The 26,953-nt window shown below is 37.0% G+C and overlaps 1 protein-coding gene across 1 annotated transcript in view; it reads left to right on the top strand.

Moving 5' to 3' along the window:
• Positions 1-18,995, top strand: part of EMC2 (ER membrane protein complex subunit 2) — a 36,544-nt gene extending 17,549 nt beyond the window's left edge. Inside the window, exons 5-10 of the mRNA XM_010283272.1 lie at positions 5,711-5,796; positions 5,963-6,022; positions 8,313-8,394; positions 9,526-9,636; positions 12,403-12,507; positions 18,590-18,995. Of these exons, the coding sequence (XP_010281574.1) occupies positions 5,711-5,796; positions 5,963-6,022; positions 8,313-8,394; positions 9,526-9,636; positions 12,403-12,507; positions 18,590-18,676 (531 nt within the window). The 3' untranslated portion in view covers positions 18,677-18,995. The remainder of the gene's footprint in view (positions 1-5,710; positions 5,797-5,962; positions 6,023-8,312; positions 8,395-9,525; positions 9,637-12,402; positions 12,508-18,589) is intronic.
• The last annotated feature ends 7,958 nt before the right edge of the window (positions 18,996-26,953 follow it).

Below are 26,953 nucleotides of genomic sequence, written 5' to 3' on the forward strand. Positions count from 1 at the left end.
CTGGGCAAATATCTCTTCATTTTTTTTTCCAAACCTTCCATCTAACAATTTTATTGATATGCCTAATTTGTCTGTTATGGTCAATAGTTGTTTTCTGTTCACTTTATTCATGGTCATGATTTTAGGGATCTTCTGCATTTTTCTTCCCTCCAAGCTGAGAATTTCTAATCTGTCCAGCAGTTCTTGTTGCCATACTATGCCCTGAAACCCTGCTACTGTTCTGAGTGTCCTTTCTGGTTTTTTTCTATAGTTGGATAAGGAAGGAGAGGACAGAACCACAGTCAGTATTAAAAATGCAAGAGCATTATGGAATTATACAATGGTAAAATGATGCCACTGATGTGTTCTCATGTGTATTCTTTTCTGATAATTCCACTTGCAGAGTGTTGTGGATTTTCATTTTTGGGGCACTTCTTTTGTTTGTTTTTTAAGACCTCTTCTGAACATTGAAATGATAATTTATAGAACTGTTTTATTGCAACTCCAGCATCTTTTTCCTAACTGGGCAAATTCAGACAGCTTTTCAGGTACATTAAACTAGTATTGTTTTACCCTATATGCAACCCTTAATCTAGATTAAATTTCAGGGGCTCTTTTATCATGCTGACATTCACTGTTGTGAATGGTATTCTTTACAGTTGACTTTTGTTCTTTATCCTTACATAACTCATTATCATCAATTAACTTGAGCATATCACTGTTAATTCCCTTGTTAGGTGACTTATGAAGATGCTGAGCAGTAGTTTTTAGTACAGGCAACTCTGGGATTCTCAGTGCGGAGAAGTCACTGGTAGACAAGAACTCTTTTCTCTCCATTTTGTATCTTTTGACTAATTATTTATCCATGCAAAGACCTTCCCCTTTTACACTGTGGCAGTTTACTTTCCTTCAGAGCTTTCAGCTTCAGAGATCATGTTGAAATTATTTTCGACGTTGACTTCAAAATGGATCATTATTCATCTACATTCTTGGTGACTCCTTTGAAGAACTCTAGTAGATCAGGGAAGCCTTACTTTGCTCTGCATAAACCGTTCTCACTCTTCTTTGGTACATAACATTTTAATGTTTTCCAATTCCAGGAATTTTTAGTCTATAGCTTCTACCAATTTGCTGTGTGCTGGTGTTAGACTTTATGGAGTATTGTTTATTGGATTCCTCCTAGAATCCTGGAAAAAGTTACGTTCACCATTGCTACTTATGCTGTTACATTATCCCTAAAGGAGCAGCTTTGACTCAGCAGCTCTGTGCCTGCATAGATTCATTTGCAAGATTTGGCCTGATTTAACTGTCTTCCATGGTTATCTTTTACCAGACTTAAGAGTTTTTTCAGAGTACATTCGTTATTGTGGTTTTATTCAGATTATGTGGCATTTTTTGACATCTGTGTGATTTGTTCCCTTTATCTTTGTTGTAGTTGTTTATACTTCTGTTTTGATTTGCATATTGCAGTTTGAAGGAAATTATTTTAATGTATCAAACTCTAGACCATTTTCTAAAATATTAAGTTTGTGATAAAAACAAATTCCAAAAATTTAAGAATTTCTTTTTAAGATGCAAAATATAATTTAACGCTGCAGCAGTTATACAGATATAAATTTGTTCCTTTCTTAGAGGTGTCAATCCCTGAAAATTCTCCTACTAATACTTTCTTTGCACCATGAAATTTAGAACAATCTTAGCCTCTCTCTTGGTATGTTTTACTAATCAAGTGCAGAAGTTGATAAATGTTCAACTCTTCACTTTGAGTCTACTTAATGCTAATTAAAAAGAATCATGACAAATGGAGGATTAGTTCTTGTGCCAGATTGGGGATTATTAGTCTTTAAAAGAAAAAGCTTAGAAAGGTTCACTGTTTAATAAATGTGACATACTGAAGTACCTTACTCCATATGATACGCATTATGGTATAAGTGTTTCTTTCAGATGCATATATCTTTTGATTTAAGAATGCTGGATTTACAGACACCCCCCCCCAATAACCATTCTAGTGTTTTGTTTTAAATTCTGGAAAGTTAATGGGGAGAGTTCCATGTCATAGGTTCTGCATGGTGAAACACTGCAGATCTTGTTGCAGCATTGAAAGTTTTGTCTTTTCATTTTGATTTAATGTGGAAGAAGAAAGGAGATTGAGCTCGTTTTTGTGTCAGGCTTGTTCTTAAAAATCTTATCGTTGTGATGCAAAGAACCAAATTGTAACTCTTGAACATTATTTTTTTATCTTCATTAACATATTGTTACAACTATTTTAGTATGCTTCATAGATTTCAAAATAATCTCAAATCTTGTAGTTAAAAATACGTTTCTCATGAATATTCGTAGTGGCTTTGAAATTAGTGACTGAACAGATTTGTAGTCTGCATTTTGCAGTTTTTTAGTATCTTGCAATAGGCCCCCTAAAAATGAGCTTATATTTTGAAATGTGAGATTTTTACTGAAAAGAGGGCCTGAAACATAATAAAACTTATGAAATTGCCTGGTTTTGTGTTACAATTTTTTTTATGTGCTGGAAAAATGTTAGTAATTGCTTTAAAAAAAAACCCCTACACCCTCATTGACTTCTTCCCAGAAGAAGAGACTTTCAAAAATTCTGTGCTACTATACAACATTTTGTTCATTCTCTGAATGTCAGCACTGTTTTGAGTGGCTGAGCATCTGTTTTGTAAACTAAGAGTTCTCTGTAAATAAACTTGTCCCAGCATTTTGGGAGGTTTATTTCAGGATGAAGAGAGTGCAAATTTCAAGCCCAGTTGCTGCTTTATTTTTGATGATAAGGAAGGTGGATAAAAAAGGAAGTTTTCCTCAAATAAGAAACAAAAAGTGTAATTTTGAAGGAACATTGTGGGATTTGGTGCAGTTCAGAAGCAGATAAATTCTGTCAGATGTGTATGTAATTCATTTAACTCCTAAGTGCTACCATCAGAACATGTTAATTATGTCTAATCCTTTTACCCTCATTATTTGACTGCATTAGATGACATGCTTCTTACAGGTAAACATCAGTTTATATTTGTGACTAGAAATAGTTGTAGGTTTTCATAAACTCATGTCTTCAGGTTCCGGTGATTTATGTTATTTGGGAATGCTGCGGTTAAGAAATAAAGCAGCCATGGAGAAAATCTGTTTCCAGACTCTTTTGGAGGACTGACTTGCATGCGATTGAAGGAGTTACATTAGAAACAAAAAAAGAGGGTGGCTTATGTAGACTGTTCCTGTTTGCCATTGCAAATTAAGTTGTCAGATGCACTGATTGATTTAATATATAAAACAGATGATTTCAGTTCTCAAGCAGTTTAGTTTTGATCAGTCTCTTGATTATTTTTTCTTTAAATTTTGGAAATAACTACTGAATTTTTAATCCAAAAGCTACATTTTAACGTAGATAGTCTGTTACCTGCAAAAAACCTTCTGTCCTCGTAAGCTGTAATTGCATGATACGCTCCTTTGGCTGTGGATTCTCTGTGGAAGTTATCCCCACTTCCCCTTCTTTCATGTTTCGGGCTCAAGGCGCAGGTCACTAGGCTGCGTGTAGTATCAGCCTTGGGTAGTGAGTTTATAACACAGCCCTGGTGTTCCCACCATAGCAAGGCTGCTGACCTGCTTTACGAAATGCTTTGAAACCTCTTCATAAAATGTGATTGAGAGCAATGGGGTTGTTTGTTTGGGGTTTGTGTTTTTTTTTTTTAATATTTACTAATAGTAGCAGTATGATAAGCATGTGGGATTATACTTTTTATATTAAAAAAATAACTTTAATTACGTTATCTTTATTTTAAAAACTCAAAACCAAAATAAACTGTGTGTATTATTGTTATAGTGATAAATGTGGTCAGCCGTTAAAATTTCCAGAGTCAGTTATGGCTTTTAGCCAAATGTCTCCCAGTAAAAGTAGAATGATGAATGTAATTTCATAGGTTGCAGTTTGACAAAGCAGCAGTGGAAAACAAAATGACTGGGTAAACCCACCACGCTGCCTATGTCCTAATTTGTCTCTTCTGATGAATTTTCTTTCTGCCTGTGTCTTGCATTTAAGCAGAAGAGTGAAATATTTTTTCCTGACTTAAGTAATTTTCACTGAATTTTCATTGATTATATGTTAGTGCAGGAGGTGAAGGATATGAACTCAAAGGAAAGAATAAATCTACAGTTAGTCTTAAAAGCCTTTCTAGCTATGCTGTTTTGGTAGGTTTGAACTAGGTTACTTAGATGCTACATTCTCCTCTTCTTCCAGAAGCAATAAATTTGTTTAAATGATGATCAAAGGATAAGAAATTATTTATGAGAATAGTTATGTTTAAAATACTGTAAAAATACAAGAACTCTTTTGGGGTATATGTAACTGTGATCTTAGGAAGGTACATCATGAAGAAACTAATTTCAGAGCCATCTTAAATTCAGTGGTTAAATCATTTAAGGTTGTGTTGAAGAATTGTCTGTTCCTGTGCTGTCAAGGCTCCCGTAAGGTGATACCCAACTGTATAACCTCTTTACAAGATGTGAAATGGGATGAGAGCTGTGAGGGGAATAAGCAGTGGGACTTTGTTACTGGAAATGTGTGCTGTTGTGTTTTTTTTTCCCATTAATATTATCTCATGGAGAAATGGCATATAAGTGTGTGTATACATGCAGACACATCACACACACCAGACCATCTGTCTTCTCGTGTCTGACTACGGCAGTTGTGATGGCCCAGGAGAACAGGGGTTATAGGCAAGGCAGGAGGCTGATGGCGTTCGTTCTTTGAGGCATGTTGCACTGGAATTTGGTTTTACTTTCAGTCTGTCAGATTCCTGATCTTATGACTTTCAGGCTGGCTGAGGTGTAGCGGTGTTTGCTCCAAACTCTGTCAGACTGCTAGGAAGATGTCTGTTGTTTTGTATTACACATCCAAGTGTATCTTGATTCACAACTCCTAGAGGTCTGCGAACTTTTAGAGAACTGTAACCAACATAGTTCAGAAACTGGAGTATTGACGTGCAGAATAACCAACAGTTAAAATTCTGTGTATCTTTTCTCCTGGTTATCTGTAACAACTTCTGCAGAGTTCAAAATTTAAATATAGTACAATTCTTACAACTCATTTTTATATTGTTTATGTTGAAATATATTTTCCACTCGTGTATCGAAGTACTGCTCAGTTTTGCCATTGAAATAGCTATTTTGTATTCCCCTTACATTGAACAGCCTACTTTGTGCTCCAAGAATGATGCGAAACTTGTTTATGAAATTGGTGTGTATTCAACATTAATTAAAGATGGTATTTGGCACTCCAGCAAGAATCTTTAAAAATGGCTGAAAGCCATATTTTTACAGTGGCAACCAAGATGCATCTGTGGGATTCTCTAAGACTCAGTCACCATCTCCTCTGTAGTCATGGATCTTGTGAATGACAAGGTGGGGGTCTTTGGAATGGCTGAAGATTAGCATTCCCTGCTGTTTTGTAATTATTAGAATCTGGACAGTCATTTATTTGAGTGAAATAATGCATACAGTTTGTGCCTGCAAAGAAAAGCATACATAATGTGATTGTAAGAAGAGGTTTTCAATCTCTCAGTGGGAAGTCATAGGGTATGTTTATAAACTTCAACCTAGCAGTTGCTCTGCAGTGGAATTCCGCTGGTATTGAGATAATAATTTGCACAGTCAAATTGCTTTCTTTACAAAAACCCAGGGAATTATGAGACCCTAATCCTTTATTAATGTCAACCCATAGGCAGCAAGAAAGCGTAAGATTGCCATTCGAAAAGCCCAGGGGAAAAATCTTGAGGCCATCCGAGAGCTGAATGAGTATCTGGAACAGTGAGTGTCTTACAAGAATACAGATTGTGTTTTGCTGTTCTGATAAATCTTTTTAATTAAAATGGAATTTGCATTTGATTTACGCTTTTGCTTCCATGCAGGTCATTTACAGAATCCCTTGCACATTCTTTTTTCCCTTTTTTCCTCTCTTGTCGTCTTTACACAGATTTGTTGGAGACCAAGAAGCTTGGCATGAACTTGCAGAACTTTACATCAATGAACATGAGTAAGTTGTTCGCTAAGTCCACATAAAAACTGTTAAATCAAAACCTATTCTGTGTAAGTCAAAGACGTCAGTGATTTTTTTTGGACTAGTGTTAGAAAGTATGCTGTCTCATTTCCAATATAACAAGCATCAACAGGAAATAATTACCAACCTTATTTGACTGCCAGATGCTTTAAGAAGGGATTGACTTTAAAACAGAAACCTGTCACTTAATTATCTGTATGTTTCAGTTATTTTTTTAAATCCGATATTTTAAAAGAGGTGGTTTGTGTGTAGCAGGGAACAGCACTTCCCATAATATTTCATTCAGGTGATGTTTTTACTAGTTACAGATTTTAATTTCTTTACTTCTAAAATCAATTGGTCACAGAAACTGATATTCTGATTTTCTTTTAGCCTACCTCTGCAAGAACTTTTAGTAACCTTTAGAAAAAAAAAAAAAAGAAAAAAAACCCGAACAACAAAACATGGATCCAGAGTCAGAGGCATCTGGTCACCTGGGTATAAAACCAATGCAATCAAGAATGCTGAATGTTGTAGTAATTTGCTTATTGGATATTTAACGTTTTCGTTAGCTTTTTTTTATTGCTGTAGTGATGGGAGGAAATCCCAGTGTGAGAGGATTAGCTCAAAGCCATAGTGCAAGTTTTCTAATATCCCAGCATTAATTCTAACCTCCACCCAAAGGCGTATCTTTCTCCCCCCGCCTTCTTTAGTCCTTCAGCCCAGCCTGAATTCTATCACACTGTTTCCTTCCTTCCTTTCCAAAGAGTAGTAAAAGAATAAAATTCTCAAGGAAGAAATAGCCATTCTCACTGTGATGAAAATGTTCCCCCATCACCTCGTCTTCCACCCCATTCTCAAATAAAATAATTATTAAATTCTTTGTAATGCTGACTTAAGGAATAATTTAGAATTTTGATGTCCAGATTTCCATTTGTTTGGGGAAATTCACCAGCTACTTTTCCAAGAAAATAGCTCGCCTTTTTTTTTTTTTTTTCCCCCCCAAATGGTTAGAAAGATATTTAAGCTTGTCAAATCTGTCGGTACAAAAGTGAATGATAGAGTGGTGCAAACATACGTATTCCATTACTGGGTTTTTCTGTGGGTTTTTTTGCTGTAATCTTTATTACAAAATTGTGTAATAAAACCTGAGAAAGAAATTACTTTTGCTTCTATTTGTCTTGGTCTGTATGTCCAACAAAAAATAACATGTAGAACTTTCTGCAGTTCATTGAAAAAATTGACTGCTCACTGTACATTTATGAGCATCATTATTATTATTTGGATGATTAAATGGGAAAAAATTGGAATCTTAGCTAAAAAGCAACTAAAATTTAATTTAAAAAACAAAACAACAAAACAGTTCATCAGCTTATTTGTTTTATTAGTGTCACAGGTTTAATCTCGCTTGTGAAATCACCATGCTTTTACCATTGTTCATAAACACACTTAGATGTACAAGGTTTCAAGGTTTATATAGTCCTCAATTCTACACTGTGTTCTGAGGACTGTGGCTTCTGCTTTTGGAGAATGAGGTGTCTGTCCTTTCATCTCCAAATTAATATTTGAAATACATACACGACCATCATAATGTGCAGAGGAGAAAACCACAGTATATTCGTTTTAAGAAATAAGATCTTACAGATTATGTGGCTTAATATTGTTTCATGATTGCTAAATTGCTTTTGCTCTGATATTAAATATCTGCCCACACTGTCATTATAAACCTTGCGTCTCTGAATTTTGGAATCCTGTCATGTAAACTCTGTGCAGCAGTGCTATCACATATCTGTAGAAGATAGAAATTCTGCAGGAAATTCTATTAGTTGAAAGATATGAAGCTAAGGTTTTTATAATTAAATAAACCTACATTTTGAGCTTGACTTCTTAATTCTTTTTGAAAGCTTTCATTTAAAGAACAAGTACTAACCCTTTCTTTTGCCATGGTAAGTTGTTGCCCATTTGGACTAGTATGATGCTCTTTTCCTATATAGATTTGAACTGTTTGATTTTTAGAATTGTTCTTGGTATGTTTTTTTGGTCTCACTTCTGTGGTTCACTGAGCAGCTTTCCATGAGGAAAAAATACCTAGGCTGTTAAATTTTGTATATTTTTCACTGTCTATGATGTCAAAATAGTAACTTGAGGTTTCAAACATGTAAAACCAAAACATTTTCCTTAATTGTGAATCACATGAAGTTATAAGGGAAAAGATTGTGCTGTAAAGAAACTGAAACAAAGAACTTTATGCTCTGTTCATTTTGTCACTGCTTTTTATATTCCTCAGCTATGCCAAGGCAGCCTTCTGCTTAGAGGAGCTTATGATGACTAATCCACACAACCACTTATACTGTCAGCAATATGCTGAAGTAAGTATTTGCAGAAAAACCAGTTATGTTTGAATACATACTCTGTTTTTATGTTACTGAAGTGGTGAAAATAGAATAAAAATGTTACTTTAATTTTTCCCCAGGAGATTTAAGAGAGCACACAGAGAATATTAACATCTCCTAGAACTTAACATAAGAAAACTGCGTTTTCTTACTCAGTGTGACTAAGCTAAATGTAAGAGTAAGAGTGGGAATTACTGAAGGTAAAAATTCATTTTAAATGAGCTATTCTTGTTGAAGTGTTTATGCACTTCTCAAATTAAGTTGCATGAGAAGTTAAACTTTTCCACAACAATGCTGCATAGGAGGTTATGATATATTGCCTGTTATAGTGGATCCAGCTCTTGGAATCCACATAGGAAATTTTGTCTGAAAGAGCACTGGGGGAGAGAGGGCCCTTAGAAGTTTTAGCTGATGGTTTTTAGCCATTTGCACTTTTTTCAGAAGTATATTATTTTTTTCGTAAATTCCACTGTTAACTGCTTAGAATTGATTTAATTTGTTTTGTTAAAGTGGATAAAATTGCGTTAGCATTAAAACTTGAATGTCTAAATAGCTTTCTGGTAGGAAGACTGTGAAGCATGTCTTCTAGTATTTATCCCTCTTTTTGTTGATCAAATAACAGTCAAAATGAATAGAAAACAATGGAGTAATCTTCTGAACTTTGTGTGCTATTTTGCAGTTGAATAGATAATGAAAAGCATTGTGTTGTCTTGTGTGCTGGTCTAATGCTGTGCTGAAGGAATATAGAGGTAGTACGGATTTATAGCGGTCAGAATTGAGGTTTAGGTTTAAAGGTTGTATTGCTTTTCATAAGAGACTATCCCAAGGTTGTAAGTATGTATAGGTGCAAAAATCACTTTCTATTCTTGTAGCAACAAATTAATTAAATTAATGCTGCCTTTTTTTCCCCTATCATTAAATACTTTAAAACATATATTGAAAAGAGCTCGGATTTCTCCCAAGCCAGTATTTGGCCTTTGGTAGGACTCATCTGGTTTGAAATACCATGTGAAAGAAACCTGAAGTGAAGTTTCAGAATATCTTTGAATAGTGAATGCCTGAGGTATGGATGACATGTGCAAGTTTCAGGAGCGTGTAATTTTTCAGGTTAAATATACTCAAGGGGGACTTGAAAACCTTGAGCTATCAAGAAAATATTTTGCACAAGCACTGAAGCTTAACAACAGAAATATGAGAGCTTTGTTTGGACTTTACATGGTAAGCCTGATTATGTATTTTCTATGTCATCATTTTGAATATGTATTTATGCATGTATATTAATCTTTATCATTTGCTGGTTGTATTTTGGTTTATCTTAATAGTTCAGATTATTAACACTGTTTTGAAATACTGAGTATGGACAATTTTATGCCAGTAAGTACTCCTTACTTTTGAAGTGCTCTTAACCTTTAAGTCTTGCCCGTGTTTTCCAAAGAATTGTAATTATTGGCACATAAAAGTAACTTCTTGAAAAAAGATTTGAAGTCATACTCCTCTCTGCAGGATGGTACCTGCTGAAGAGTACCAGCATAGTATGATGGCTACTTTTTTTCCCATTCCCTTTCCCATTCCCTTTCCTCACCAGCCTGTTTTTTTTGTTGTTTATTTCTCACACTATTTCTAAAGACAACTTTGTACTTTCAATTTCAAAATGAGCCTTTAGTTTGCACACAACATTGTTGCCTTAAGTGTGAGCGTGACTTACAGTAACTATGGGTAACATATACTGGCACATTGTTCAGTTTCTCCAAAGATACTGAGGCCTCTTGTTGAAGATCTTCCTTTAGATGTTAGGTCTTTTAAAAGATCTTTTTAGGGAGAAAACCAGAAAGGTTCAATTTTTTAATTTATTTTCTTTTAATTCTAGGCCACCCTTTTGTCTGTTGGGAGGGGGGCAGTTTACAGAGACATGTTAGGCAGATAACTTTGAGGCATCCGATAACTACCAGGCAATAGGAGTGTCCTTTCAAGGACTTATTAGACATCATCTTTAAGACTCAAAGGGAGTTGGAACTCATCTTCTTAGATCATCTGCAGAGATTTCTTGGGTTGGTAGTGTGTGTTCAAGAAGGAGAAAAGACTGGCTCCGTGCTGTTCCTTAGGTCATTTAGCTTTTTAGGAGTAAGTTTTGTAGCAAATCTGTTCATTGGCCTAAACTGATTTTTAAGATGTGTGTACATGCAGACTGCTGCATTGATTCTAGAACAGGGCTGGGGTTTATTATGACCAATCTTGGCTTGTCCTCTGTCAGATCTTGCATCCTGCCTGTTATTTTCAGTCTGTAAAGTAGGCTGGCTGCTGTAACATTTCACTAGGTGGTTTTTGAAAGCACAGCTTGCCATCGCTGCTTCTGTATCTACCCTTTGGCTCCTGATTTCTTTGTAATGCTGTTTCCAGGTTTTAGGATCTGTTTTTGCTGTGGCTGTTGCTTTTGTACTTGACAGACATGCCCAGCATTTGTAGTCCCCAAAGAATGTCCATAACACTGGTAAATTCTTCATAAAAGCTTTCAGCCATATCTGCTGAGGAAACTGGTCAGTACTTCACTGAATTCAGAAAACCAGAGAGAATGATGCCTCGTCTTAGGATTGTGACCCTGTACTAGATCACAAATTCAAATTCATGCGGGCATGACTTCAGAGAATGGGTTCCTGAGTTTGTGGAGGCCTTTGAGAATCCCACTCCTCTCCCATTTCTGGTCTAGTTTCAGGGGAATAGCCGTAAGAGAATGATTTTTTAGTTTGAAGTGTAGTATTCATGTAGACATTTGCTTCCGTGCTCCTTTTTAAAATCTCCTCTGGAGGTTCTTCATTGATCTGTGAACCACAGGCTTCTGTGGTTCTTTGTATTCAAGTACTTTTGCACTCAGAAAGGTGTTCTGGGAGGGAGTAGCAATGATTCCTTGTGAAGTGGATTTATTTATATAAGTGGAAAAGTCTCTAAAATGAGTTTGGTTCTTAAGTATTCTTTTTTATTTTTCAGGTGAAGATGAGCATAATTTATATAGAGAGTCTTAGCTGCTTTTAAAATGTGTTTTCTGATGCCACAGAGAAAAATGTCATGTTTTTAATGGCAGTTTGGACACACAAGTTATGTATTTTATATTGTCTCTGGTAACAAATTGAATGGGGAAAACATATTAATAACTCTCACTGTAGGAAAAACAAATTGGATTAACTGATTATGTCCAGATTTGGTTCTTAACTCGGTACAGAACTGAACTGGAGACTAGTTTAGCTTTAATTAGAACAAACAATTCATAGAAACATAGAATACCAGGTTGGAAGGGACCTGAAGGATCATCTGATCCAACCTTTCTTGGCAAAAGCATGATCTAGACAAGATGGCCCAGCACCCTGTACAGCTGAATCTTAAGTGCCCAGTGTTGGGGAATCCACTGCTGCTGTGGGGAGATTATTCCCCTGATTGTTCTCATTGTGAAAAATTTTCCTCTTGTGTCCAGTCAGAATCTCCCCAGGAGTAACTTGTGCCCATTGGCCCTCATGTTTTCCATGTGACTCCTTGTAAAAAGGGAGTCTCCATGTTCTTTGTAGCCACCCTTTAAATACTGTAAGGTGGTGCTAAGGTCTCCCCTAAGCCTTCTTTTCTCAAGGCTGAACAAACCCCGTTCTCTAAGCCTTTCCTCATATGGCAGGCTTCCTCGTCCTCTGATCATCTTTGTGACCCTTCTCTGGACCCTCTCCAGCCTGTCCACATCTCTTTTGCATAGCGGGGACCAAAACTGAACACAGTGTTCCAGGTGTGGCCTGACAAGCACTGAGTAGAGTGGGATAATGACTTCAGTTGTTTAAAAAGGTTAGCTAATTCTTAATTGGTTATGGTTTACTAGTAACTGTTTTTATTTTTTCTCTTTTTTCTCTATCACTGTGAGTGGGGCTCTGAATGCAAAGGTGCTGAATGCTCTCAGTTTATTTCATGCACATATATTTTATACTTACACTGGTTTTATTTTTATATTCCTAGTCTGCCAGCCATATTGCTTCCAATCCAAAAGCAAGTGCAAAAATGAAAAAAGATAATATGAAATATGCCAGCTGGGCAGCGAACCAAATAAATAGAGCATACCAGGTTAGTACATCATTGTTTTATGATGTTTTTAACATGCTCTGTAGTTCTTTTCTGCACATCAGCTGCTGTTCAAGAAGTTAGGTACGATGTGTAAATCAGCATAATTTGCTTGGATTTTTTGCATGCTACTTCTGTTTGATTTGCTGGAAGCCTTAATTAGTATAAGGTTGATATTTTACAGTTAGTAATTACTGTTATTTACTTACTAGCTTTAAACAGATTTTTTTCTGCTAACATTAGTTGAATGTACACGTGTGTAATGTTGACCTCCAAGGCTCAGTTCTACAGCTAAGTATTTTAATAAAACTTGGGATGTCTTAATTCTTAAAGTGGCTTGGTCATCTCTTTCTATTTTACTAGAAAGAAAATGAAAACTCTAGAATTTTATCTTCCTTCAATTTATCCTGACTTTTCAAAATCATATTTACTGGTGTTCCTAATAATTACCTTAGTAATTGTGACTGAAGTTGATTTTGCGTAGTTTATAGAAAAATGCCCGCGGAGTTGTGAAAATGTAGACTTTGTAGGCCACAATCAAAGCTTACTGACGTCACTAGGAGTCTTTTCAGCTGTTTGAACAGTTATGCATAACCAGCTATGTTTGCTTTTGTATTATAAGCTTCTATATCTTTTCTATAACTATGAATGAAAACAGGTTTTAGCTCACAGGTCCTGCTGTCCACATATTCCAAACATACTATGTCTGTTTGACTTCCTTACAGCTATTCTTCATGAGCTGCCAAACAAAGTTTATGTATAAGTAGTCCTGAACATCAACATCATACTGTCCAGTTCTCTCCATAACTTTTTCTGAGCAAAAATGTTGGTATTAAATGCAAAGACTTTGTATGCATGTAATGCTCCTTTCTCTCTCTCATATTTCAGAACCTAATATTTAATTTTTCTCTTGCTGCTACTGTTTCACAGTTAGTACTACCAAATGGCCTTTTGACCAGCTCCATCTATTATGGAATTAAATTAGGATTTTCTTTTATGGCCAATGCAGTCTTCTTAATACACTGTATGTTAATTTATTGCCAAGAGTGCAACTTCTTGTGGCTGATGTGTTTTTGATGTTTTACTGAAGTATTTTCCATTTCCTCTGATTGGCCCTGTAGTTTCTGACTACGTTACAGTGAAGAATATTGTATCCCTGAGCACATAATTAAGCATTTTATACTTGTGTGCCTAAAACTGGTTTCTCTGTTTTGCTGTTTAAATGACTCCCTGCTTTTCGTTAATAAACCTGCTCATGACAGTAAGATGTGTATGAATTACAACTTTTTCTGATTTCCCAGAAATAAGCAGGATTTCTTTTGACTTCAGTATGTCTGACATTCCTGTAAGCACAGTATTGATAGAAAACCAAAGTATTGCAGGATTTAAAAAAAAACTAAAAACATCCCCCCACCTCTTACACCCACCCCCCCAAAATAAAACAACCTTGAAGAACAGAATACCGTGGATTCACCATTGACAGAACAAAACAGGTTTAAAAAGATTTGTGGATTTTGAGTTAACTATTATACCATGTTTTACATCTTAATAAAATGAACTGCTTACATTAGAGGGGTTTTGAACACATGTTTTAGGTGTATATTATTACTGAAGTTTCCAGTTCAAAGGAATGGGTTAGCTAGCACTTCTGGGACACGGCTCCTTCCACAGTGCATCAGGATGGAAATGTAAAACCAGTGTTGGTTGTGGAATGGTGGCATACCAAGATTAAGGCCTGGAAACAGACGTCTCCTGGTTCTAAATATAATGAAAGCTTAATTATGACAGTTTGTAGTTACTTGACTCAGACAGATAATCTTGCCTTTTTTTTTTTTCCTCTTTTTTCCTCTCCACATGGCTTTCTGTTAACATCACAATATCTCTAACAAGATATGACTTGTATTGGGAGTGGTGGTAATGTTGGGGGAGTTTCTGGGGTTGTGTGGGATTTTTGAGTTTTTTTGGTTTTGTTTTTTACTGGAAGGTACAATTCCACTGTTTCTGTGAAGCTCTTTTGGATCCTATGTTAAGCATTTTTGGTTGATACTTACCAGAACAGATCACGTTAACACAGCTAACATATATTTAAAACACATGTCATAACTTTTGTGACTTCATACTTCTGTGATACGTTGCATACTTCAGCTGCTCTTTTTAGCTGTTCGGGACATAAAATGACAAACACCGTATCTGACTGTAATCATAAGGGGAATTTAGCTATACAGAAATTCTAAGTGCTTTAGCTAGGATTTGGCAAGTAAATGGTATGAACACCTCCTTCCCTCTTCACCAAAGTACCACAAGAAGTGCTAGTGACTAGAGCTGGACTGGACTACCCCAGCCCAACCCTACTGAGCTTGTTACATGCCTGCAGAAGGGTTTAGCCACTCCAGTGTATATGTCAGAGACATACAACATCCAACTGCTACAAGCAAGTGGTGTTTGATGATGTAGTAGGTGGCAGTTTCCCCTATGAGTCAGTATTGATTTGTTGCTCGCTTAGCACGTTGAGCGGTTGGAAATTGTCATCTTTTGGACCTAAGGATAAAACCTTGGTCGCTTGTGCCAGTGGAAGCCCTTACAGCATTCCCCCATTAGAGGAGGGTTGTCTAGCCAAGTTTGAAGCTAGATGCTTATATTATCTCTATAAATCCTCTCCACTTTCCTTGCATTATCCAAAGTGCTTTGTAAAGTGTAATAAGAGCCTTAAGAGCTTGTTGAGTTTGGCATTGACTTGCTTTATTAGTTAGACCTTCTTATACTGTTAAATGCAATTTTTCCTGTAGGCATGTTCTATAGAATAAGACACATTTAGAATTCTGACATGGGTGCCTAGGCAAATTATATGAACTTGTGACTTTAATATATGATGTTATTAATTCAAAAAGTTACTTTCAAGCAATTGTGTTGCAGTGAGATCTTTCCCTGTTTTCAGTCTGGATTTGAACTTGAGTTACCAGCAGTTTGCTCTGTGATTTTGGAAAACTGCCTTTATTTTTTCAAATTCAGCACTTAGTTGCTTTTTTTTTAATTTTATATGCAATTTACTTGAAAGAAGGGGACCAGTAAAAACACTTTGATTTATTCTCTCATTCAGGCAGTTTGCTTTGGCACTTGATTTTTGCTTTTCCTGTGCACTCCCGTATGAAATCAGAAGAACTTTTTACTTTATTGTCATTTAAAGAAAACAGTCTTTGGGTGTAAAAAGAAAACCTTACTTTCACCAATGTCGGTTAGCCTGTACAGCAGATTCTTCACAGGAAAATAGAACAGTTTAATTAAATAATTAAATAATTTTCTGAAAACCACAGATATTTGATGCTCCATCTGGTTAATATACTTAATTTGATGTTAAATATGTAATCCTCCGTGCTGATTAGTACTTCTCATCTGTGCCTAATCTAGGGGAAACATAAACTTTCAAAGGAAGACAGAAAGGTTTTGTAGCTAGGGCTGTTGCATGGAGCTGGAATTCCTGGCTGCTAAAACATGCGCTGAAAAAAAAAAAAAAAAAAAAAAAAAAGGTCATTTATTCTCTAGGCCATTTAGGTTTAATTGACCAGGTGGAAAAAAAATATTAATCTTTTATTTCAGATGCTAGAGAAGTACTCATTATTCAAAGAATTATTATAAGTTTATTATTATTATAAGCTTAGTTTTGCCTTATCACGGGGAAAGCGGATTATTCTCTTTGTGCAGACCCTGTGAAGAACGTCTATCTGTTCTGACTGAGGACATGAGTCACAGTTACTTTAACATCGAAACAAAATATGGCAACCTAGTGCTCTTCAATTAAGTAATTGGTTTAGCATGTCCTCTGGTAGAAGCATTTCAGCAGAGGCAGGCGAGTTTGATTAATGCTCACAAAAATCTTTAATGTGATCCTACTCATAGTAATTTTCCAGATACATGCTTCTTGGGTACATTGCTAAATTCTTCTGTGTTAGCAATCCACATGTTATTTATGGTTGGAGAGGTGATTTTGTTACAAACCATTTGGGAAACAGAAAATTAAATCATGATTTTAAGAAATGGATTCCGGCTCAATCAGTCAAATTGCTGTGTAATGGCAGAATAGACAAAATAATTGTTCGTCAGGGCAAATTTGAAGTGATTACATTTCCAAGTATACTTCTGTTTGTTATGACGCAGAGTTTGGTTTTATTTGTTCAGCTTAAAGTACACGTCAGTATCATGAAGGCAACCACTCTTGAAATTAGCAAGTAACATTTTTTAAACTAATGTCTTATGTTAGTTTTGCTTTCAGTGTCCCTGAAGAGAAGTAAAATAAGTAAAATTCTTCTTATTTTGAAGCTTTCCTCTGCATGCTCTCTGTGTGTCTTGCCAAGTGTGCTTTTTGACGGCAGTATATTCAGGCTTCTGCGCTTTTTATTGAAATCTCTGTGTGCTTTGAATTGAAACAATTTTTCGATTGAGGATTTTGAGTTCTGTTTTTTCATTTGCTTGTTTTTATGAAAGGATTTGGACTCGCCAAGTATCTGCTTGGGACTATTCCTGTTTAGTGTGGACATAAATAAGATACTGTATTAAGTCAGATCTGAGCAAAAGTTACTTCTTTCACCTGGGAGAGTGTCAAGAATTTTTTTATTTTCCTCTGAAGTTGACCATTGCAGATCACTATGGAAACTGCACAACCTGAAGAATGGATTTGTACATACTGCTAGAGTCAAAACATGGCACATCAGTTCCTCATTTGGAAATAAGAAATATGAAAATATGGTCTTTTCAGTATGTCTCTTAACTATGAAGTGTTGTCACAATAACAACATTTCATTTTCCTAACTATTTTAATTTGAAATAGCATTTCATTTACTGTGCCAAAATGTTGTGTTTTTTTTTTTTTTAAGAACTCAGTACTGATCAGGAATCCCAGTGTTAGATTGTAGCCTGGGGTCAAAAGCAGGTTAACGGGTCCTGCAGCTTGTTGCTGGTGTGATATTACCTGGGTTTGATGACTTAATCTTTCTTAGCAGGTCATGAAGAGATTGCTAAATTAAGTTAATTACAAGAGAGAAGGGACACGTTATAAATCAAGGACTAACTATGCGAGACACCAGTGGTATTTGAAATAAAAAACATTGAATTGAAAATTTATGGAGTGCTTAGATGTTAACATTTAGGTAGAGAATGGGCTATTTTACTAGCAGCAAGCTATAGTTACTGCTTCTGTAATTTCTTTACCACCCCTCCCAAGCCCAAATGCAAAACTTGTTAATGCAGGTGTATTAAAAATAGCTGCCAGTTTAATTTGACTGAAGACCAACCTAGTCAATAAATCCACAGTGTTGGATATGGCTGTGAGTGACGGGAATCATCAGTACAGTTGGAAAAACCCTTCTGAGGTCAGCATGGGGTGATCAACATCTCCTACCCTTCTACCCCTTGCCTTCCCAAACTTGGGTGCATGTGTCTTAGGGAATCTAAAGCCATAAGTAGTATTTATTAAGCTGTATCTTTCTTTGTTACCAAGACAAACTTTATTTCAAATGCTCTCTAAAGTCACTGTTGTAGCAGTAGGTTACAATCAAATAAAAGGTCATTATTCACAGTTACTTTGAACCATAAAGTGTAATTCTATGATGACTGGATTATTATATAGTAGGTTTTAATAAGTAGAACTTTCTCTGTATCGCTATAACAAAAATGGAAAATATATTAGCTTCAATAACAGGTCCAAGTCTTGCTACTGTTTAAATTTATGAATTCAATCTAATTTGGATCACACAAAAAATTCAAGTCTGAAATAAAAATTATGTTAAATTTTTCAGAGCAAACAACAGGAAGATCTCTGTTCAAATGAATGTTAAATTTCATAGTGGAATATTTATTAGTGTGAGATACGCAAATTCAGAGCAAATGAGTGAAATCAAGGAGTTCTGTTGTATAGCTTGTATTCTAATAAGATGCTGAGTTTTAGTGAAACAATAAAGAGGCTGTGCTTTTAGGTTTGTAGTAATTAGAGTAAAGTATTGGTACTTAATGTTTAGAACTGTTATTTGTACAGGATCTATGCACAGAATTTCCATTATATGACAAATAACAGTCCTTTTTCGTTGTTTTTTAGTTTGCAGGTCGCAGTCAGAAAGAAACAAAATACTCTTTGAAGGCAGTGGAAGACATGTTGGAGACCCTGCAAATCACTCAATCTTAGGTCGGCATAGAGATCCAATATTAAATTTTCCAATTCCGTGATCAGTCTGTAATGACTGATGGGTTATGTTACTCTAGTGCTGTTAAAGGTTAATTTTGTATTGATTAACGTGCTACCTAAAATAATGTTTTATGAAAAGTAAAATGCCTATTTATTGCTGCTATGAGAAATGTTATGAATACCAACTGAAATGAATAACTTACCTGTGAAGACAACATAAAGAAATGACATATGCTGCTTATTAGTCTCTTTACATTTTTTGTATCTGCAGTACCTGCTTTTAAGCCATAATTTGTAGAAATAAACTTGTTAAATGCTTGAAAAAAAAGACAGCGATTTATTCAACTTGCAAATGGAAATTACAAATTTATATATTTAGACAAATGATGCATCTTAGAAATTTTTATCTTATTTGCATATTTACGAGTAAAAGCATGCTACAGATGTACACTTTCTGGTAAATAGTACTATACGGGAAGGAGTGATTATAAATACACTTTATTAGAGAAAAAAAGTTGATGTTAATGTGCTTTTATTAATGAGTTGATATCCAGTACTGTAGAAATGGAGAAAGCTTATTCATGTACTTTGCTTCAGAGGGGCTCTTGTACTGGCTTGAGGCCAAAGACGTTCTTCTCTGTGGCTTTGTGGGCAAATGCTTCCATGTTTACGTAGTTCTCCAATCAGTATATGCATACGCACTTATTTCTATTCCTTCTGTGTGTCCTTTGTTGTACATGTGTTCCACATCATGAATTTTAAAACCATCTGAACGCAGGGCTGTATGCTGGTCCGTAGTAATTTTGTACCTACGGTATGGGTACCCCTTCACTGTGGTGTAAGCTATGGCATATTAGCTTCTCCACAGCAACCAAGTGTTACTGCCCTGTAAGGATGACATAGCTTGTTTGACTGCCTTGTACTTAACTGGAGGATAAAAGTGTTTTTACACCATTAGCATGAAGCATCTAGTGCACTATATATCGTATTTGTCTTTTTAGGCACTTGTTTATTTACTCAGATAATTAGTCAAACACTCTGATAATTAGTCATTAATTTTGCAATTCTGATTATTCTGGATGTTGTTCATATGTGTACTGTGGCAATTCAGTTGCACAGTTATCATTTCATTTATAATGGGTTCAGTAACATGGCATAAGAGCAGCAACATACCCTTGACAAATTCTGATAAAAATACTGTGGTGTCATGTTCATGACTTACCACCATCCAAGCTGATTTGAGTTTCAGGTTTTATATTGCCCTCTGTATAGATGGGTAGGTTAGAGGCTATGTATTAAAATGTCCTTTTTGTGACCCTGGACTTGATGAAATAAAACAAAGCTAGGCTCCTGCTTAAAAACAAAGCAGCAACAGAAGCTTCCCCTGTGAGTTCAAAGCTTGAAAATGCGTATAACTGAACTGGCTGTTGCGTGAGGCTGTGCATTTAAGAAACATGTAAGATCTTATTCCCATTATCCATGAAGTGGGTTGGAATATGATAGTGTGACAGGATGGGTGCTATGCCATGAGACGTAATTGTATGTGGAATCTTAAATTAACTTAATTCAGTACTGTTGAAATACAAAACTGCAAATACTGCATAGTATTATATTAAATCACCCAATTCTAACTGGGGGAAATAGTGCAGATCCTTTTATAATACTAATTCACAAACTGGCCTCAGAACAGTATTTACAGATGATTCTGTATGTTTCAGGTGGAAAACCAAGAAGATATACCGTAGGTGGACCTATGTACTTCTGTTCACATTTATAGTTGTCTGCTGTATGAGTGTGCCATCTAGAGTTTTAAACCCTCACTAGACTTTTTTTTTACTTTACCTACATCTCAAATCTTGGTAGCATTCTAAGATTAAAAATGGTGGGAAGCTGTACTGTAGACTAAAACTACTTAGCGGTGCATAGCATTTTATTTCCCAGGTATTAAAAAACAGCGGTGCAGTATTTTTGTGCAGCAGACATCTATGGTGCTGGAAAGTGTCGTGTACAATGTTTTTATTCAGAGGCAACTTTTAAGATAGCGGTGTCAGACTTTGGCATATAGTATATCAGTTTCTTTGTAAGGAATTTTCTTCTGTTTCTTCTTTTCAGTGATTTGATGGCAAATTTAATCTCATTTGCCTGCTTAGAACCTTCTAGTTTTCACTACTGCTTAGTGTCTTTTTGAAATTACTATTTAGCACTCTGATTTGTGCTTGTATTTTGGCATAATTCCCGCACAGTAGACCTTACAAACTGACTTAGCAAATACTTCTGATAAATTTGTATTTAATTCAAAGCTAAAATAAGTTACTCTTATGAAAACACATGGGTAGTCTTTGATAGAACTATTGAATTGCAGCAATGGAAATTCGGGTTTTTTTCTGAATTCAAATGAAAAAAAAAAAGTTAAATAAATCCTGTGTCTGCAGGGGAAGTAACTATGAAATGCCCTGCAGTCTGAGCAAGCAAAGGGTATAAGAAGACAAGCTGTGATATAATGTGATCTTTATAAAAGTAATTTTCCAGTTCTAGTAAATGATTTGGTAATATGTCACTGACTCTGTCTCATATTAAAGAATAGGTTTTCAAATAATGGGTTACTCAGTCAACAAATGAACTTGATTATGTTCTGTATTGTGTTCTGACAGTGACAAATGCTACACAAAAACATTATTATCACGCATGCAGTCTCCTTTTTCCAAAATAAAAGGCTATGTTTTCATATTGTTTCAGTTGACAGCAAAATCTTGAGGCCTTTGCAATGCCAAACTATGTGGCGATGACTTGTGTCTTTATTTTGTGCAGCCATGCTTTGATAATAGGCTTGATAAGGAGAGCTTAGAGTTATCTGTTGAAGTAAAGGTCATCGAAGAGCCAGCAAAACCTCCGATTCTGCCTTTGTAATACAAGTTACTGGTGACTTCTTAAAAACCTTCTGTCCAAATGTTATACAGTCCGTGTTCTGTAGTTGCAAAAAGTACATCTTGTTTAGAATATATCCCTAAATCTCTTCAGTTCAGTGCCCAGAATATCTTGCAGTTGCTATTGGAAACTCTGTTATTAGTCAACGGAGGACTTCCTCTTGGCAGCACTGTATTTGTGATGGCATCCATGTTTGCTAGTCACTGCATTTACAGTGGAACTTGTATTTCAGCCAGCTTTAGAAGGGAGGGGAAAAGGAAAGCAAATTAAACTTGACTTACTGGCATGAATTTGTTAGCTTCTTGTTACTTGCACCCTCATCTTCCAAGAACACCAACTGTAGCTGTAGTCAGGTTTGCAATAATAATAATTTTTCTTGTAACTCAAGAGCTTCCATATATTCGGCTCTAAAACCAACACTCCATTAAAATCTAAACCATACAGATTCCAGTGAAACAATGCACACGTACCCTGGTATGCAAGGGAAGGGACAGTTCTTCCACCCTCCCTCAAGTTGATATCAGAGTGGAGGAGCGTTAGAACAGTTCTTGAATGCGGTTTTATCTAGAAAGCTAAGACTGCTTAATAGGTCTCAAAATACTGGGTATTGCATTGCTCAGTGCATGAATAGAATCTTAGAACTAACTACTGCTTGAGTCTACATGGAGAATAAAGTACTTGAAATTAATTATTAGTCTTTGACTAATGACTTTGCACCCGTAGAGATCTGTATGCTCTTGATAGGCACCATCTGGAAGCTGGATTCAACCCAGAGACTAGTTTTCAGAAATAAATGGTCATTAATCTACCTGCCTCTTAAAAAAAAAAAAAAAACAAACCCAAGTCAAACAAACAAAAAAACAAACCCCCAAACAAAACCACCCCCCCCCCCAAAAAACCCCAACCCCAAGCACCACCCCACAAAACCAAAACAAAAAAACCACCAACCCCCCAAAAGCCACCTCTCATGGAGAAAGTTGTTTTTCAGCTGCTGGATGTGAAATGGAAAACCTTTATCAGTGCATTTCATAGGTGAATTTATTTTGCTCTGTGATGAGGAAAGCCCCTGTATAAAGCAGTGCAATCCCTTTAATGCTTGCCTAGAAGGAAGAAAGGCTGGAGGGTAGCACGAAGGCTTCTTCAACCCTTATGCCATAGTAGGACTTCCTGTGGCAAGTTGCAAAGAAGATGCCATTCATCTGTACTTAGGATGCCAGTGGTGAGCATTGCTGGTGTGCAGGCATCATTGCGATTGAAAAGGGTTCAGTAAGGCTGGACCAGCACAGCCCAGAGCCTAGAGTAGGTGTGCAGATACGTCTGCCTGGAGACCCAGCGCAGCCGTTGGTAGGGCTGCACATTGGCATGGATCTGCCCATAGTTTTTTTGCCCCTCCTAGGGCCTGTCCCCTGTATTTTACTTTTTCCCCCCATTGGCCTCTGCGCAAAAAAGATTCGTGCCGATGTGGTACCCTACCAGTTTCACTGGGGCTAGGTGTGGAGGTGAGGAAACGGGTGGATCAGTTTGCTGGATTGAGCCTGGATCTGTGAAGGTTTTGCACATTCTTAGCTTTGGTGCACTCAGTTACTGGTGCACACCTAAAGGTCAGCGTATAAGCCTTTGCTTTGGACTGAAAGGACATCAGACAACAGATCTCTCCTGTTAAACATCTGCAGTCTCCTCAGGTCCTTCGTGGGTGCTTGACAAAGAATGTAAAGGGGTGGATTTGATCCATGTAAATACCTAGAAAGATCTATTACTCATGGTGTCATGGTGACTGCAGTTTAGTTCTCGCAGTCACTGGACCTTTTTGTGTGTGTGTGTGTGTGTGTGTGTGTGTGTGCGTGTGTGTGTGAAAGAGCATGGAGTGAACCACTTAGGGAAAACACTTCCAGATGGGAGGCCCTTTATCCAAGGTCAAAGGGATGGCTGGAGGGAGGAAGAGCCACCTTTTCAGCTTGCGTGAGTTAGCATAGGTCCAGTAGTTCTCTTCTGTGTAGGAGATGACAAAATATGCTCCCCTTTTGCATTGCATAAATAATGAGAGGTGTAAGGCTGTGTTTAAAAAAAAAAAAATTGAAACTGTAGCACAAAAATGTTTTTCTCCTCATCCCTATGTATTTTAACTGCTTTCAATATGACCTTGTTGATGTTAGGGTCCCTCATGCCGTTTGGCTAGCACGTAGGCATCTGCCTCAAGGCTACCAGTGGAGAAAGAGACATTTAGAGTGACTGCTCACTTGGGAAAAGCTCTTGATGGGCTTCCATCACCGTAGGTCATGACCTATTTGCATCGGCAATAGAAGCACTACTTGTCCCACAGACGAGGCTTGCTTAAATAAGATTCCTCTTAGGATCAAGGCTAGTTTTCCCCGAAGATTGAAGGATCTTTTCCCAAATTCATACAGTTTTTCTGTAGCAACCGTCTGCGTTTTGGACATGATTTTTGTAAGTGAAACTTTAAACCAGGCAGATGTAATCCTCCCAGGAAGAGACGGCAAAAGTCAACACTGAGGCAGTTTCAAAAAAGTGAGCAGCAAGTAAAATTAACCATTACCTCTGTTTATTTAGGTAATTGAGCTTGACACAGTGGTGTGTCTGACAAGTTGGTTTGTGTTTTTTATTTTATTAAATACAGATAGGACCCTCAAAGCTGTCACTGGCCGTCTGAGAATATTTGTTTCAGTTTAGACTTTGGAAATCGTGTAAATGTGGATAGATCATGATGTGGGCAGCAGCATAAGAAAACTACCTGGTAGAAGAGTATCTCTTTCCTTGGACAGCTGTTGCAGTTTACTCTAAGTTAGCATCAGGAATAAAAACCATGAAAAATTATTAGTAGTTCTATTAAAAGTCAGTAGCTGCTGCATGCTTTTATTTCTGTAATCAATGTTGCTATTGTATGGGCTGCTTGGGCATTATTAAGAGGCTTAATTGTAAGCTGGAAATACGCTTGAGAGATTGAAAGGGAGGATGAAAATTCTGAAAAACCTATAAATACCTTGGTCTTGCTGACTGCAACTGAGATAAATTGTATATAAAATGAACACAGGATTTCTGGTTTAAACATATCAGTAACATTTAGTGACTTGTAACAATATTGTAATTGCAGCCATGCCAAGCTTTTTGATCAAAACTTCCTAAAAATGTGATGTCTGTATGGAGCCAAATGCTCTAATAAGCTTTTAAGTAAACTTCGATTTAGTTAAGTGTAGGCACCGCCCAGACCAAGAAAGGAGCCTTTGCTAATGCAGGTAATTTACTCCTCTTGGGAAGCTCCCGTGTTCAGGTAATTTTGAGCCCGGTTAGCTGTGTGAAAGAAACAGCTACACCTATTATCAAAGTAGTTTCAAGGGACATCTAGGCTTTTCCACATAGAAACCATGTTCTCAGGAAAGCAGAGATGTAGATGCAGCTATTTGGGAGCAACTTTGAGAGCAAATTGATACGTCGATTTACGATCGATCCCTCACGTCGAGAGGGAACTGGATGAAGAAGCCTAGCAAGAGGTTTACGTCTGTTTTTCCTTAGGCCCTTTTTTTATATAAAGTTTGCTGAAGAAAAAGCCCTCTGCAAAGAAGCTTCCTTCAGGCTGGCTGATACCCGTGTTCCAGCTGTCTAACTACGTAGCAAAGTGAATTTTTAGGGGCAGGGGCCTGACCGGCTGGTGGGTGGCTGAGGTTAGTGCAAGGAGCAGCGTCCTGCGCAGGGTCCAGGTTGAGAGCACGCACTTGGGCCTTCTGTGCCAAGGCGGTAGGGCCCGTTAGCCAGGTCTAACATCTATCTTTAGGACAAGAACAACCTTCCTCGTGTCCTTTCAATGCCCAACTGTCGTATTCAATCTTCTGAATGCCTGTATAACGTGAATAGTGCTTTTTTAAAAATTCCAGTGATTTGACAGTTCAGAGGGGATCAATGATCCGATTTATTCCTTCCAGCTCTAGCCAGCATACATACAAATATTTTGTTTAAAATGAGCTCCCAGGCCCTGTTCCTGGATTGCTATTTAGGCAATAAAATAAGGGATGGAATTCTCCAAGTCATCGGTTCCCATTTGGCCTTGCTGATACTTCTTGATTCCAATTTTTTTTTGAAAATCAGACCACATATTTAAGTGCTTAAGTGCTTAGACGTGGATTCGATTCTTAAATTTAGGCACCAACTTTTTTTCTCTTCTTTTGTGTCCTTCATTTGCCAGGCGCCTAAATGGAAGCAGAATAGATAGTTGTCTAAATCGCCCTGGCTGTGTAGTTGTAAGCAATTGAAAAGTGCCTTTTCATAGATGGCCATCTATGTGTAAAAACATAAGAAGAAAGGAACAAAAGTGACTGCTGACTAATGTAGCAAGAAACACATTTTAAACAAAATTAGTGCAAGAAAGGCTGCAGAGACTGGAAAAGGTAGAAGTTAGTGAGGTAGAAGCACTACTTGAAATAGGGAAGATGTAAGAAAGCCTGTGCTCTGCAGGGGCTGTGGAGCCACGTGGTCTTTTTTCGTCATGCTCCGTCCCTTTCTGCAGTCTCTCGCCTGTTACCTCCCAGCAGTTACATCCTTGGCGGTGGTTCTTTGGGGCAAGATTTCTGTCCATATGCTGTGGCCAACCATGACACGCATGAGAACTGAGGGATGACGTCTGGTCACACCAGGGTGGTGGTTTTTCTCTTGTTTTGTCCCGTTGCCTTTTCAGTGGTGGGTGAGAACTGCGGGTGTGTTCTTTGGCAGTGAACAAAAAAACACCAGAAGGCTGCCAGCTATTGGCTACGTTCACTTATTTCTGATGACTTCAGGTAAATGAAACAGAGGAATTGAAGGTGTCAGGAGGATGTCAGGTCCCCAGTGACCTGAAGAAAGCTGTGGAACCAGCGCTTCAGTGCCACCGTGGGAGTGGGAGGGAGGGGGGCACAAACACCCTGAATGAAGACGACTATTTAAGTGGGAAGTGGTATTAGTGAGGACTGGACAGAATGCAAGAATTCTGTTTTACAATAAAATTGAGGTTTGACTTCTGTTTTTGTTCCATATTAGAAAAAACCAGAAACCTTTTTTCATTGCTGAAAAAGCCATACCCACAAGGTTGACTCCACACTGGATTACCAGTAACCTAATGACTGAGTCATTCCCCTGGGTTGTAGGCGATGGAGGTTTATGTTGTCTACCTGATTAAGAAACAGACTTTGAACTTGAGTCTCTCGTATTCCCAGCAAGTGACCTAACCATCATGTTGCTGAGTCAATCTCTGGCCCATGGACAGTTGGAAAAATGGGACAACTCAATAGGAGAGTTAATTATCAATGAGATGTGATAGGTTGGATTTCTGTCTCCCTGAAGTTCCCTAAAACAAACACAACCCTGAGA

The sequence above is a fragment of the Phaethon lepturus genome, unplaced genomic scaffold, assembly GCF_000687285.1.
Source record: "Phaethon lepturus isolate BGI_N335 unplaced genomic scaffold, ASM68728v1 scaffold12253, whole genome shotgun sequence".
NCBI classification, from domain to species: Eukaryota; Metazoa; Chordata; class Aves; order Phaethontiformes; family Phaethontidae; genus Phaethon; species Phaethon lepturus.